Source organism: Lagopus muta, chromosome 21 (assembly GCF_023343835.1).
Source record: "Lagopus muta isolate bLagMut1 chromosome 21, bLagMut1 primary, whole genome shotgun sequence".
NCBI classification, from domain to species: domain Eukaryota; kingdom Metazoa; phylum Chordata; class Aves; order Galliformes; family Phasianidae; genus Lagopus; species Lagopus muta.
The window spans coordinates 5353826-5367860 of NC_064453.1; the positions used below are offsets into that span (position 1 = coordinate 5353826).

The 14035-nt window shown below is 41.5% G+C and overlaps 1 protein-coding gene across 5 annotated transcripts in view; it reads right to left on the reverse strand.

The window, feature by feature from the left end:
• Positions 1–14035, reverse strand: part of VPS13D (vacuolar protein sorting 13 homolog D) — an 88093-nt gene that overhangs the window by 29267 nt on the left and 44791 nt on the right. For all 5 annotated transcript variants that reach the window (XM_048968067.1, XM_048968066.1, XM_048968065.1 and 2 more), the window contains 13 exons: positions 13905–14028; positions 12820–13055; positions 11945–12053; positions 11580–11737; positions 11158–11266; positions 9975–10154; positions 9709–9825; positions 9216–9365; positions 8486–8635; positions 7621–7717; positions 6476–6624; positions 5173–5307; positions 4769–4936 (listed from right to left, as the gene is read on the reverse strand). In XM_048968067.1, coding sequence (XP_048824024.1) covers positions 4769–4936; positions 5173–5307; positions 6476–6624; positions 7621–7717; positions 8486–8635; positions 9216–9365; positions 9709–9825; positions 9975–10154; positions 11158–11266; positions 11580–11737; positions 11945–12053; positions 12820–13055; positions 13905–14028 — 1882 coding nt within the window. The remainder of the gene's footprint in view (positions 1–4768; positions 4937–5172; positions 5308–6475; positions 6625–7620; positions 7718–8485; positions 8636–9215; positions 9366–9708; positions 9826–9974; positions 10155–11157; positions 11267–11579; positions 11738–11944; positions 12054–12819; positions 13056–13904; positions 14029–14035) is intronic.

Sequence of the window (14035 nt, forward strand, 5' to 3'; positions counted from 1 at the left end):
CCATTCCCCTCAGCCCGCCGCCCTTTCTGCACACCTGGATTGGTAACACTGATGGCAATCACCTGTATTACAGCACACAGACCTGAGGATCTCCTCGGGACACACAAGTGTTGTCTTCCCTCCTCAGGGATGCACGCCCAGGGAATTTCAAGTCTAAATCTCTATTTAACATATCATACACACAACCTCCTATGTGCTGCTCCCCATTCTAATACACAGCAGAGGTGCAGCCTGCCTCATATCAGGACTGAAGTGTGAACTTCAAACCCGCACCCCATTTTTTTCCTTCAGATTTTAACTGTGCCATTCGACACAACACACTGGCTATTTAACACCTGTAGGCTCAGACCACAGTGCCTTCTGTCTATATGATAAATACGTTCATTTCTAATTTCACAGTTTGCACCTCTAGCAACACTTCACGTATCGCAGTTTGAACTCTCCTTTGTTCACTTCAAAATTGTATTTCACTTTTTGAGAACATTCTTGGGAGCAAAGCTCTGGTCAGCAACACATGGCAGCCTGAGCAGGCTCACCCACACTTTGCCTAAGCTGCTGTGTACAAGAAATGCTGAATTTGGCCTGAATGATGAAGAGCCCTTCCCATGGAACAAGACAGTCCTTCCAAATTCTCATTTCTGATCCTTTGCCTTTCACTTCTCCCCAAATCTCTTTCAGAAGATACTGATACCAGATGTTCTGCACATAAGAGGTGGCACTTCCCATGGCTTCTGATTGTTGTGATTCGGCCATAAATCCTGCTGTCTTTTGGAGCAGTTGGGAAATGGGTAAAAGGCCTCATCCATAAAACAGCCCCAGAACTGAAAGTTTCTGCCTGGGAATTACATTTACTTTCCATCACAGATTCTCACAATTCACACATCCTCATTCAGATTCCCACTGCTTAGCACTTGAATCTCTGCTACAGCCTGAGACCGAAACGCAGGCTGAACTGAAGCTGAGCTGCAGTGCCACCTGGATGTGTTACCTGGACAATACTGGGGCAGATGGGAGGAGAACAACCTTCATCTGAAATGAATCAGAACAAAAAGAGGGCACTAAAACCAATCAAACAAGAAAACCCACCCAGTGTTACCTTTCGGCTGAACCACCTACAGCCGTGGCTACTAAATCCCACCATTTCAATATCCAGACCACTCTGTAAAGGACAACCATCAGCTTTCGCAGAGTAAAACTCAAAATCCATAAAGGTAACCAAAAAGACAACAAACACTTCACAGGAGAGCCATGCACCTGCTTGAGTGGATCCAGAGGTAGAACAGGTTGCCCAGTGAGGTGCCCAAGGTTGGAGGTGACCACAGCTGGGCTGGATGGGGCCTGGAACTGCTGGGGTCACCAGTTCAGACAGTAACACTGTGTTCAGTATTCCATTCTAACTGAAACACCTCAGAAACAGGAACAGCTTAGGATTTAGAACCATCATGCCTGAAGGGGAAATGAAGTGTGAATGCCAAGAATTCAGGACATTTCTACGCATATGGCAACTATAGAAGGCTTCATTCAGAGGGAATGAAATTCCCTCAGGTGTCTATATTTAGGATCAAAGAACTTTTTAAAATACAGAACTCAGAGTCTCCAAGGGATAAAATCTACAGAACTCTCTGTAGTGAACTTTACTTAACCTACGGTTTTGTGCCAACTTAAATACACTGCAGCTCTTCACTTGAAAGAAGGCATTACCCACTGTGTGCTCTGAAATGCATGGAAAAGCCATTACAGGGGTAAGCAACAGAACTATAAAATACAAAAGCAATAAAATGACAAAACCAGATACAGCCCAAATAGCTTCCTTTTCAATTCAGTCAAGCAGTGTTAGGTTTAAAGCGATGACTACAGTATTTAGGTTTAGTTTCCATTCACATCTTAAAATCCAGTATAGAGTTTTACTGAAGACACTTTGAAGTCAGGTACCCAGAACCACCAGCATGGAGATCTCTCTCACAAGCAGGGCAGAGGCTGGGCTATCTGCCTGCATCAGTTACCAGCCACACTGCACGAGCTGCAGAAGATGAGCACCTCTATGGCACAGCTGAACCAGGTGGAGATGTCTGTGGTGAAAGAGCATTTTAATGACCATTTCCCTATAGACAGCACCAAGGGAGCAAGGTGAAATGGATCTATTGTTTCAGTCGTGTTTTACTTCAGTAATAGGAATTGTTTTCCCCTCTATCTTGTTCATAACAAGATCAGAACGTAACATGACAGAACATGATCACAAGGCATGCTAATGGTAGAGCGGGAAGCAATGCTCTACTTTGTGCCACACACATATATGGTGCCATAACGTGCATCTGCATTGCATGGAGACAACTGTGAAACCTTAGGCAGATTTAGATGCCTACAAGCAGCAGAAGACACACAGAAGAAATCATCCCGATTATTTGAGCCTTCTTTATGACCATCTTCCATGCAGCAAAGGTAACACTGGAAGGAGGACTAATTGAGGAAAGAACAAATATATAATCACTATAGAAAGATTTTTAGAAAGCAACAGCATGAGCCTCGTACCTCAGACACTTTGGAAGTACGAAGGAAAGAGAAAAAAAATACCTGGCAAGACAAACTGCCCACGGGCTGATTTTCAAAGGTGTAAATGGGAAGCGGGCATTCAGGTTCTGGTGAATTTCGAGAGGAGCTCAGCATCCAGCCACCCCCTGCCTTTGAAAACGTTCTTTCAGAAACCCCTCGGTTACAAATGACTGCAAAGTTCAAAGAGTGACCTTGCCCTTGTGGGAAACGTAGGAAGGCTCGTGCCTTTTAAAATAAGATTTATGAGTCCGTTGCTGCAGATGTGATTGCAGTGAGGAAACAACCCTTTATAGAAAGGAAACTCTAAAGAAACATTCTCTATTGGGTGGAGTGGATGGGTCACAAGAGATGAGAGCTGTGAGGAGGAAGCACGGACACGAGCACTGGCGCAGATGGATGCTGCCTTACAGAAGCTCAGTGAGGATCCTTCCCAACGGCGTGGATAAGCTGTATCTGCAGTGCTGACACTAACAACACGTGCACTTCAAGACATCTGAACCACATGCTTAAAGTGCTCTGCCGTGAATCTCAGAAGAGATGGGAATGGGATTAAGATAGGAGTGTTGGCAGCAGTACTTTAAGTCACTGTAAAGGGTCTAACAGGGCAATGCAGGGAACGAAGCAACTGTTTTAGAGAGTGTTTCTATCACCTTCCTCACAGTTCAGCTGTCTGTGCCCACAGCCACGCGCCTGGTGATGGATGGGGGATCTCTATGGCAGTTCAGCCAGGTCTGAAAATATCCCTCTGGAGTTGTGTGTGATTATGGATATACTACCTTCTGCCTTTCTAATTTTCTGAATTACCTTTGCCCACCAATGCAGGAAAAAGAAGTACAAATAAGATTCACAAGTAAGCTCAGTAGGCTGTGAAAGGACAACCGAACAGAAGGGAGGAAAAAAAAGAGAGACTCTTATCATCAGTTACCCCCATTTGGGAATTTTGGAAGGACATTTTACTTTATCCCCCAGTTTCCCTAAATATAATTTTCATTAAAACACCTTCAGAAATTACAGCAATATCAGGAAAGCTGGACTGAACAAGCAAAGAGGCACACATGCACACCTTCCAGTGCGCCAGGGCAACACTGAGAGGTTTCCTTCTGTTTCAGCTGTTACCAAACCATCCTCCCAACCCAACTCCCAAAATCTCTCTCTCCTCCATTATTATGTCCACAAAACACCTCTGGAAAACACAAGATTCTCTGTTACTGTTGTGCACTGTATGGTACCCATTGCTGGGAAAGGCAGATTTTGAGTGCCAGTTTCATCTGGCTGTATCAACCGCTGCATGCTTTAATGCCACCTACCTGCAAATACACCAAAGTACCACTAACCAGCTATTGCAACTCACTATCTCAGAAAGCACTTTTGATCCCTTCTGACCAAATCTGATTTGGTCTCTTTGCCACATCTCCCTCACGACACCGTCCTTCTCCTTACACACAGACTTCCCATGTTCAGGAACTACAATACTATGGAAATGACATTGAATAATAAGAACTCAAGTCAAGAAGACATTATTCCAGTGCTACCCACCAACATATGTTTGTTTGCTCAGTATCGAGCACCATACAGACCCAGACCAAAATCATTTCCTATTTTTGGCTCCTGGGTTCTCTTAGGCACCAGAGCAGTTATTTTCAATTAACCACATGATAGAACAGTGTTCTCTCAGTCATTATCTGGAAGCACAAAAGAATGTTCACTGTGCCTGACCCTAGCATTAAGCTAAAGGCATAGCAATCTAAAACCTCTTACTCTGTAGCTATGTGGCACAGCAAAAGAAAAGTAATCAAAGTGTTTGCAGATCTATTTGTGCCTCAGTTGAATCAGTTCCCAAAAACAGAATCAACAATTCTCCTTTCTACTGAGTAATGCTTTAAGTACTCCAATTCCCATAGAGCTTTAGATTGGGTGACCAATGTAAAACGCCTCTGTTCATGTGCACGCAGGAGATGATGCCACATCTGAACCAGAGACCTAAAATGTTGTTAATTCCTGCATTCAATCTGAAAAACAAATGGACATCCCTGGCACGCTGCTTCTTGCAGGGTTACCAGCACCCTGAAACACACGTGTAAGCATTCCAAAAGAGCAACATCCCAATTGCAACTTTTTACAGAACAAACAGCATAGAAAGCAATCTATTTGAAGGTGGTCAATAATTCTGTTCTACTTGTTCCCTATTTTTAGCAAACTTTATTATGGTGATTATTACCTTTGCAGCTGAATTGGATACTCCATGTGTGACGTTTCTTATGAGGCCACCAACATTGCCATACTTTATAAGTCCAGTAACACCTTCTGAAACATCATTCAGCAGACCCATAGGGTTGCCCAGGAAATCCACAGAACCTAGAATCCTTGCTGCCTGACTGAGCAGCTCCTGTAAAAGCATCAGAAAGGTTGAGATATTCTCATGTTAACACCAGCAAGGCTGATTAAAAATGGAGGAACGCTCTAAAATAACACACAAATATCAGTAAGAACAAGAACGGCTTCATCTTAAAGCACAGTGTCTACATTATCATGGTACTTTCATAACCAAGAGTCCCCCCAACCCTCACTAGAGAGCTCATCCACCAGGAGAACTTCAGCCTTCCCCACACCAAAATCACTCACCTCTTGGAAGTGTTTCAGAATGTCATTAATGATAAATTCCTGAGTTTCATATGGATGGACCCTAGTGAAAGGATCCAGATTAATCACAGCATCTTCAAATCGGATTAGAGGAAATCCCAGCGTGCTTTTCAATGCCTAATTAAATAAAAGATATTGCTATTTAATTTTTTCCCTCTACTTCTCATTCACAGCACTCAAATGAATTAATCTTTAAATGAGTTACAAGCCAAAAGCTTATCTGCTAGAGTAGTTTACCACTGCCATATAGATGCTTTGATTCAGAGGGCAATCACTCTACAAACCTTTTACTTGCACAATATGAACATTTTTTTTATTAATGAACATTCATTCAGTAATTAGACAGTGGTTAAACACCTCTCAAGATGTAAGCAGCCTCCTACACTTGACATTCATGTTCAAAACAAAGCGTGTTGAAGGCTCCCATGTTCAGCACTTCTCTTTAACTGTTCTAATGGTCAATTAAACTACACCCTGTATGATACAGACAAAAACTGGGTGTTGCTGAAGTCCTACGAAGGGATTAATTGTCAGGATGAGCTGCAATAGCAATCTTAACTTCCTGCAAGATTAAGGCCTGTTTCATGACTCGGTGAACTCAGATTCTTCAACCAGCCTTTTCAGTTATCATCAAGGAAGAAAATGAAGACAGTAATTAGCCCATGGGCCACCTGTACCCTGTACAGTCTGTAGGTCGGGTGGTTGGACAAGATCCTGAAGGTCCTTCCCAACTATTCTGTTCTAGATTGCTTTAGCTCAGCTCCTTATAACAACATGTGCACAGTCACCAACATCAGGAAATCTGACGAAGGCAAGAAGCCTGATACTTGTGCTGTATTTTCCTACAGTAGCCATCAAATCACACTCAGTAGCAACACGAGTTTTTCTGCCATCTGCAGGTAATTAAGGTAAATTACAGTCCGATTTACGTTTCCAAGAAAGGACCTATTTATTTTTTTAGTAAATGGATGACTAACTGGAGTAGCCCTCATTATTCACTTTGGTAGGAAGTAATTTCCTGTTTAATACCAGATATTACATAAGGCAACTTTGTTAACAGTGGTCTCTAATAAAAATAATCTGTCTGCCTCCACATTAGCAGACTGCCATGCCCACGCCTTCCAGAAACATTAGAGGGAGTCAGAAAAACCTCTACAAAGGTTCTACTGTGATTGTTCTCTCCCTCCTCCCCTGAAGAACTGAATGAACACCTTCTGTGGCAGTCAACATACAGAATACATCACCTCCTCGTGGGGAAGCACATTCTCTGAGTGCTCTGCCTTACCTTGAGGTCCAAAGGCAGCTTGTTGGAAGTGAAGACACTCAACTTGATTTGAGGCACACTGATTTTTAGATTTTCAAAGTAGTATCGCTTCTGTCCTCCACCTTTTTCAACCACCTTCTCATGGAGGTTTTCATCATACTTTTCAACTTCTACACCCAGACAAAACACAGGAATTACAATAGATTGAACATATATGCAATTATGGAAGCATACCCTGTAAGGAGTTGCAGGTTTCTCTACATAAATAAAACGTGCAATTGTTAAGGTAGGCAGCAAAATTACTCATGCCTTGTGACACAAACTTGACCTCTGAGGTTTAAGAATCCTACGCACCTGCATCTCTAAAGCCTGAATGTATTTGTAGTTTGATACAATTAAAGTCACCCAAATGCATGGTTTAAGCTCCTAATCTTGCTTTGAATGTGTCTGTCATCATATAGAAGCAAAGCGATACAAACTATGCACTGTTTCCTTCCTACTGCACAGTCATGACCTTACAGCATTTTCCTCTCTGTTTTCTTTATCTTTCCTTATTTGACCAATTATCAGTATGTTGTACAAAACAAGCAACACTGATGCTTTCAATCATCACTACTGAACAGAGAAAACACCCATAGAGAAGACACTGAACAGGCTGGACAACTGAACACACTGAACATAAATGACAAAAAAAGATACTGTTTGAATCTTGGATGACATCAGTATGAGCAGATAAACTACAAAGACTGTACAGAAAGTAAGCAAACAAACAGAAAAAGCATTGGAGTAAAGTTAAACAAGGACAGACTTGTAAACAGTGTAAGAAATTCAATATCTTTATTTTTGTATTCTTCACTGCAAAGCTGAGTCTTTAAGTTAGATGAATCCAGCTACACAAGCTTAAAACGAACATTAAACTCCTTCCCATAGAGGTATGGCTCAGCCACTGCACACTGCACAGTGCCAGTTACTGGATCATTGCTTGTACACTGTAACAAGCACAGCACACACGAACAGCTTGGGGCCATGGAGAAATGAGCCTTCCAGCTCTGCCCAGCAGGGCCAGTCTCCAAGCAGCTGAGAGCTCACCAGGTTATTCTGAACTTCATTCATATGCAAAGATCATAACAGACTGTAAAAGCAGTGCTGGTAATTTCATGCCATACCTGATTCAGACTGAGCATAGCCAAAGAAACTCAACAGCTTCAGAAGCAACTTCTCCTCAATTTGAACTGTGAACTTTCGAGCAGTGATCATCAGATGCTAAACAGATAAACAAGTCTCAGTTTGCAGTATTAGCACTTGGGGTACAATCTGTGCAAGCCATTGAATAGGACAATATGTTCTATTTAACAGTATTTTCAATGGAATGGAACTGTGTTAACATTTCCATCTTCAAAAATGCCTTTGGTAGCTTCCTTCACTTGAATTCACCTACAACTGCAGATGGTTGGATTTTTTTGTTGTTGAAATGTACCCAATACTAACACTTCAGAATGTGATGCTAAACTGGATTCCAACAGTGAAACAAGCTGGTTTTCAAGTGTCAAAATACACACTTGGAGATTCCAAGTGGTTTTGATAACCACGTATTTTGCCCTCACAAAACTGCAGTTGGTGGATAAAATTCCCAACAACGTCAATTGCTGCAGTACATAAAGCAGAGCTCATGCTGCAGGATGACACCTTACCAGGGGGATGGCAGCACCTCGTGTAAAGTCATCAGAAACGTGGCGCAGACCCTTGGCTTCACTACACAATACCTACCAGTTCTGAAGAGAGTAACTGGCTTGAGAAATAAAGTGATGGACATTTACAGTCATCTCACTAATCTTTGCTTATTTTTTTAAATCCTGTTCATCACTGCACTGCAGCTTCAAACGCTATGAACATGAGAACGTGGACTGAGTGCTTCAGACCTCATTGAACAAATGATTTCACTCAGATTGCTAGTAAAAATTAAGAACAGGTGAATCATTTAACCAGACTGAAATAGGCACGGCATAAGGGTTCAAAAAGGCTGTGGTTTACCTTGTATATATCAGTCAGTGCATTCTTACTGGGGAACTTCATGGCATTCACTTGCACTGCAGGAGCAGTTTCCATGGGCTCATTTTCACTCATCCGTGGTGTCAGGAAGAGCATAAAAGGCTGCGTGGTGCCAATGAGCTGGTTGTCCACCTACAGCATGGAACAGATAGGCAAGAAAATAAGAATAAGTGACAACAAGCAGCAAAACCAAGCTTCTTTAACTCAGGAGTATCCACTTCTTATTGAGTCTACAAGAGCACGTGCACTCCTTGAAGGAAATCTTGCACAGTGGGAATAGAATTCCAGTGACTCAGTAGAAGGTATCACAGTGCTCAGTTTAGTTTGCTCATTCCGAATTTGAAAGATTGAACTGCAAACAAAGGCAAAACTTTGAAGTCAGAATCAAAATCTGCTTGGAAAACAAACAGTTAAGAGGTTTCTGTGCCTCACACTGTGATACTCTGCATCAGGACTCCTGTTTTCAGTGGATGATTTATCATCACATAGTATCAAAATTAAAAAATCTAACTTACCAAACAATTAGAAATTAATAACATGGAGTAAATACATCATATAAACTATCAGTAAGCAGAGGACAATGAAAGATCAAAACTGATGCTAAGGAAAACTTATGATGTTAAGGAACTGAAATCTCATTAAGAGATCCAAACACTTCCCAGCATTCCAGAAGACCCACGAACAAATATATTTGTTTCATAACAACAAATACCTGCACATCCTGCACGCTGAGCTCTAGCACCTGACTCGTTGACATCTGCGTGTAGTGAACATTAATTCTTGTGAGGCTTGCAAATATTAGCTCTTCAGGGACTTTGTTGACTAGTGACAATCCTATTCCGCCTTCCAATTTCACAAGCACCTGCAAAAAGAGTATTGGAAGAAGGAAAAAAACCTTGGAAAAATCCTTGCGGTGGTGAATATATAATTCGAAGAAGTTTTATTTTAGAGTTACCTCCTGAGCTGCTGAACAGGTCATTAATGATTAATTGCTAAGGAGATCACAGACTTACAAACCCAGCATTTAAGAATAAGGAGTTTTAGCAGGAAAAAGCACACGTTCATAGCAAGAGGTTCTCATGGGCAAAAGGGAACAGCAGAGCGAAAATGAACCAAACCAAAACTTCACCACACAACCTTGAAGAAATAGAAAACTAAGAGAGAAAAAAAAAAAGAACAGAAAGATACAAATTGTAGCATCTTACTTCTAACTCTTGCTCCACGTTTGGATGCTTTAATTTGCGTAGATCTTGCTCTGTAATTGGAAATTCATCTCCTCCACCGGATAAACGATCATTTCTGCGTTGGTTAAAATCTGTTATCTAATAAAAACCAAAGCAAATTACTACTATGATCATTTTCCTATACAGAAATAACAGCTATTTCTAAGAATTTAGAGATGCAAGGCATAAAAGCACTTCAAGTACAAGCAAATAATAAAACTAGACTCAGGTTAATGAAGGACTCTTACCTGAAGAACCCGAGTTGGCCCATCTGGGATGACTCGAACAGCCAGCACTCCTGAGCCCGGCCTCATCTTCTGGTTTATGAACTGCTGTTCTGGTGGAACTGACCCCAAAAGCTCAATAGAAGTGTCTGGACCAAGAACAACTTCTGCTCCATCATGGAGACCTAATATTCCTCCCTTTGCCTGCATAAAGAAACAGGAGTCAAAAACAAAACAGAAAAAAAACAAGATGTGAGAGGTAGAACTTCAGCTAATGTTCATACACATTAATTTAAAGCGTGTTTTACTTCTCCATCTAAAGAGAAGTAGTCTGAAACTCAGTCCCAGGTGAGGCAAATGACAAATTTCTTGCTCTTCAGAGGAACAGTCCAGCAGTAATACTATTTAATATTACCACAGCTTCTGGTAACTTGCCTTTAATCAGCCTGACAGCTAGAAGAAACAGCCACGATCAGAAATCAATCTCTCTTCATGCTCAGACCCTGAAGTGCTCAGATCATGATCCAACAATGAAGTCCCTACTGAAATCATAGCCTACACAGCAGGTAACTGGAAAGGTGAACTCTGGATTACAGATCAGGTGGGAATTAAAATCCTCATGGTGTTGGCCCCTTAATGCTGCAATGCAGGGCTTCTGGGCTCCTGCAAACTGAGAATTAACTTGCTATGGTGCATTAATTTGATCACAGAATTATCAATGCAATATCCAGAAATAATATATTCTGCCACAAACGTAGTTTGCAGTTTCAACAATATGCAGCATAATTTATTTAACTTTTGCTTGTAGGCAATGGGTAAAAATGGCTGAAGTATCTAAAAGTAGCAAAACTCCTTAACAAAATCTGACTCTAACCAGTGGTATTGGCTGACAGTGCAGCATTTTCAAATTGGTTCCACGAGAACATTGAGACTCTATTCATCATTATACTGATAATTTTCAACAATTATATACTATCATTTCTCTAATTATTTACTCTCAAGTTAATAAAACAAGATTTAATTCTTTTTAATTGATAAGAACTTTTGAACTACTGTTTAAAACACACAAGCTGTTTTGTAGGTCTGGTCACCTCTATAACCCAAACTTTGGACTCAGAACTTTGACTTCTCTTCAATAGCAAGCTCAAATTCCTGTTAGCTATAAGAGAAAGAGTCAAAACAAGTTCAAAGTACAAGCAGTACTGACCTGGACAACCAGTCCATGAATACCACAGGTCAACTTCCCATCACGAAAACTCCACGTCTGCGTGGTGCTGCGCCGCCGATCAGGCTTCCTCAACATGAGGGGCTCATATCTGCAATGAAAGCACAACGAACCCACACTTGGAATCATCCCAACTTCCTGGTTTCATTCCTGTGTTCTGTTCATTTCCCTAATCTCACTTCTCAAGTGTTTTAACAAAAAGCTGCCGAAAAAATATATTCATTACGCCTTGATTTTTGAAGAATATGGATTATCTCAAAGTGACTGTGAAGTCTGTTCCCGATACCAGATAACATTCAGCTCATACAGCCCTTCACAATAACTGCTTTCCTTATTCAGAAAACACCAGGTAAAGCCCACTTTCAAGGACACTGTACACTCACTGCAAACTGAATCTGCAATACCTGTTATCTGTGACGGCTGCCAGACCAGCAATATCTAAAATCATACAAGACTCCACAGACCGAGAAGGTTTATGAGGGTTATGAGGAACAGAGGAGCCTTCGTGGCAAAGCATTCCTGTGCCAGTCATCCTCCAAAGCTGGGATCGTTTTCCTGGCTCCTGTTGCAAAAGAATTCAAGATTTCAATGAGTACAGCAATACAGAGCAAATACTACTGCTCTGTTTTCCTATCGAATGCTATAAATTATAACTAGCTTTACAAGGTACCATGATTACATTTTTTTTTTTTTTTTCCTTCTACCAGCATCTAATTTTATGTCATCACAGAGCAATAGCATTTCAATATAATCAAGCATGTCTTGGTACCTTTTTTTTCAGGATAACTCGTTGTGTCTTTGGAGAAACATCAAGGACAAGCTCTGCATATGCAGCATCTCTGTTTGAAGCAACAGGTCTTACACTAGTCTCCTGCAAACTAGAACACCAAGAAATCATCAGCATGTTGATTAGAGCAGCTGTGGCTTCTGTAGAACAAGACAAGGACATAAAAAATCAGGCAAGATATACAGAATCACAGAATGGTCCAGGTTGGAAGGGACCCCAAGGATCATGAATCTCCAACCCCCTGCCACATGCAGGGCCACCAACCTTCACATTTAATGCTAAACCAGGCTGCCCAGGGCCCCATCCAACCTGGCCTTGAACACCTCCAGGGATGGACGGGGCATCACAGCCTCTCTGGGCAGCTGTTTCAGCACCTAACCACTCTCATAGCAAAGAATTTCTCCCTGACATCCAACCTCAATCTTCCCTCCCTCAACTTAAAACCACTTCCCCTTGTCCTGCTGTTATCTCCCCTTTCCAAGAGCTGACTCCCCTCCTTGTTTGCAGGCTCCCTTTAGGTACTGAAGGCTGCAATGAGGTCACCCCACAGCCTTCTTTTCTCCAGGCTGAACAAGCCCAGCTCCCTCAGCCTGTCTTCATAGGGGAGGTGCTGCAGCCCCCTGATCATCTTTGTGGCTCCTCTGAACCCTCTCCAACAGCTCCCTGTCCTTCTTGTACTGGGGCTCCAGACCTTGACAACTCAGCCAGAGAACTCCTGAATTTTGGCAACTCTTCTGCTAGCTGTTGGGCTAGTTAACTGAATTTGAAATATTTACAGAAGGTATAAAATGGCAGTAAGAACAGCTTACAACACTACAAGCATCCAAAATACGTTAGTGTAATATCTAATGAATTACCCTGAGAAAGTATAGGCAGCAGCAATATAAATGAAGTTTTCATAATAAAGCTGTTTGCTGTCTTGGAAGTCATTCATGCTGCAGACGATCTCTGAGGAGCCTGCTCCCTTAACTGTCAGCATGACAAATGGTGGCAGGATGGGCTCATCCCATGCATAATCCAGGGAGGTCATGGGCTTCACCTCAGTGTACAGCCTTGGCTCAACAACACCGTGCTGATTAAAAACAATTGGGACCTGCAACAGTAATGAAAAAGCATTTACTTTCACACCAATTCATTTTTCAGGCGTTGATCACTGAAATGTGCTCTTGCTTTTCTTCCCACCCTCCATCTGAACCTCAGAGATAATCTCAAAGGGACCAGAAATAATCAGCTTTGCTTTTATCCATCATCTTCAGTTCAGAAACTCTTTAGTCCCACGGTAGCATCTCAAACCTTTCCAATTAAAATTAGGAGACGTGCCCAGTTTTATTGAGCAATTCAGTAACAAAAGCCAGAATAATAACCATTATCAAGAGCTGTGTCTCCTGTTCTAATCACAAGGCAGTCTGCAAGTTACTGTCCAATAAACAGAGCAAATTCTCTGATTTTTTACAGTCATTGATATGGAACTCGTTCTTCATCTCTCACACTCATTATCATCAGCAGATTCTCATTTTACACTGAGGAACCAACGTGTCTGAAAGAAGAGGGAAGCAAGAAAGTTTTGTGTTTGAATAAAGAAGTCCGAAGACAGAGAGAAAGGAAGTGGTATCAGTAGCCTGAATTCTTTCTATGTGTTATCCAAGTGCTGAAAAGAACACAGAACAGATTATAAACTGCTGTCCTATTACAACCTTCCCATCATTACGATGCTCTTCCTCATATGGCTTTCTATAGACCAATGAAAGCCACAATACAGGCACTATTATTTGAACAAAACTGAAGAAAATTACTGATACACAAATACACATTGCTACAGACTTCCATTGTATTTTCTTATAGAAGCTAGACAGTTCCCTAGCTGGAATCTAAGATAATTCTTTTACTTTTTAGATTAAAAAACAATAAGAAAAGAGAAGATCATGGTTTTCTGCTCTTTTACCTTGGAAAAATTGTCTATGCGAAAAGGTGGTGGCAGCTGATCTGTGTCACTGAATGCAACGTGGTACGTGGCTCCCTGAAGAGTAATTTCTACCCTTAAGAAGTAGCATTTTCCCAGGGTGTCCCTGAACA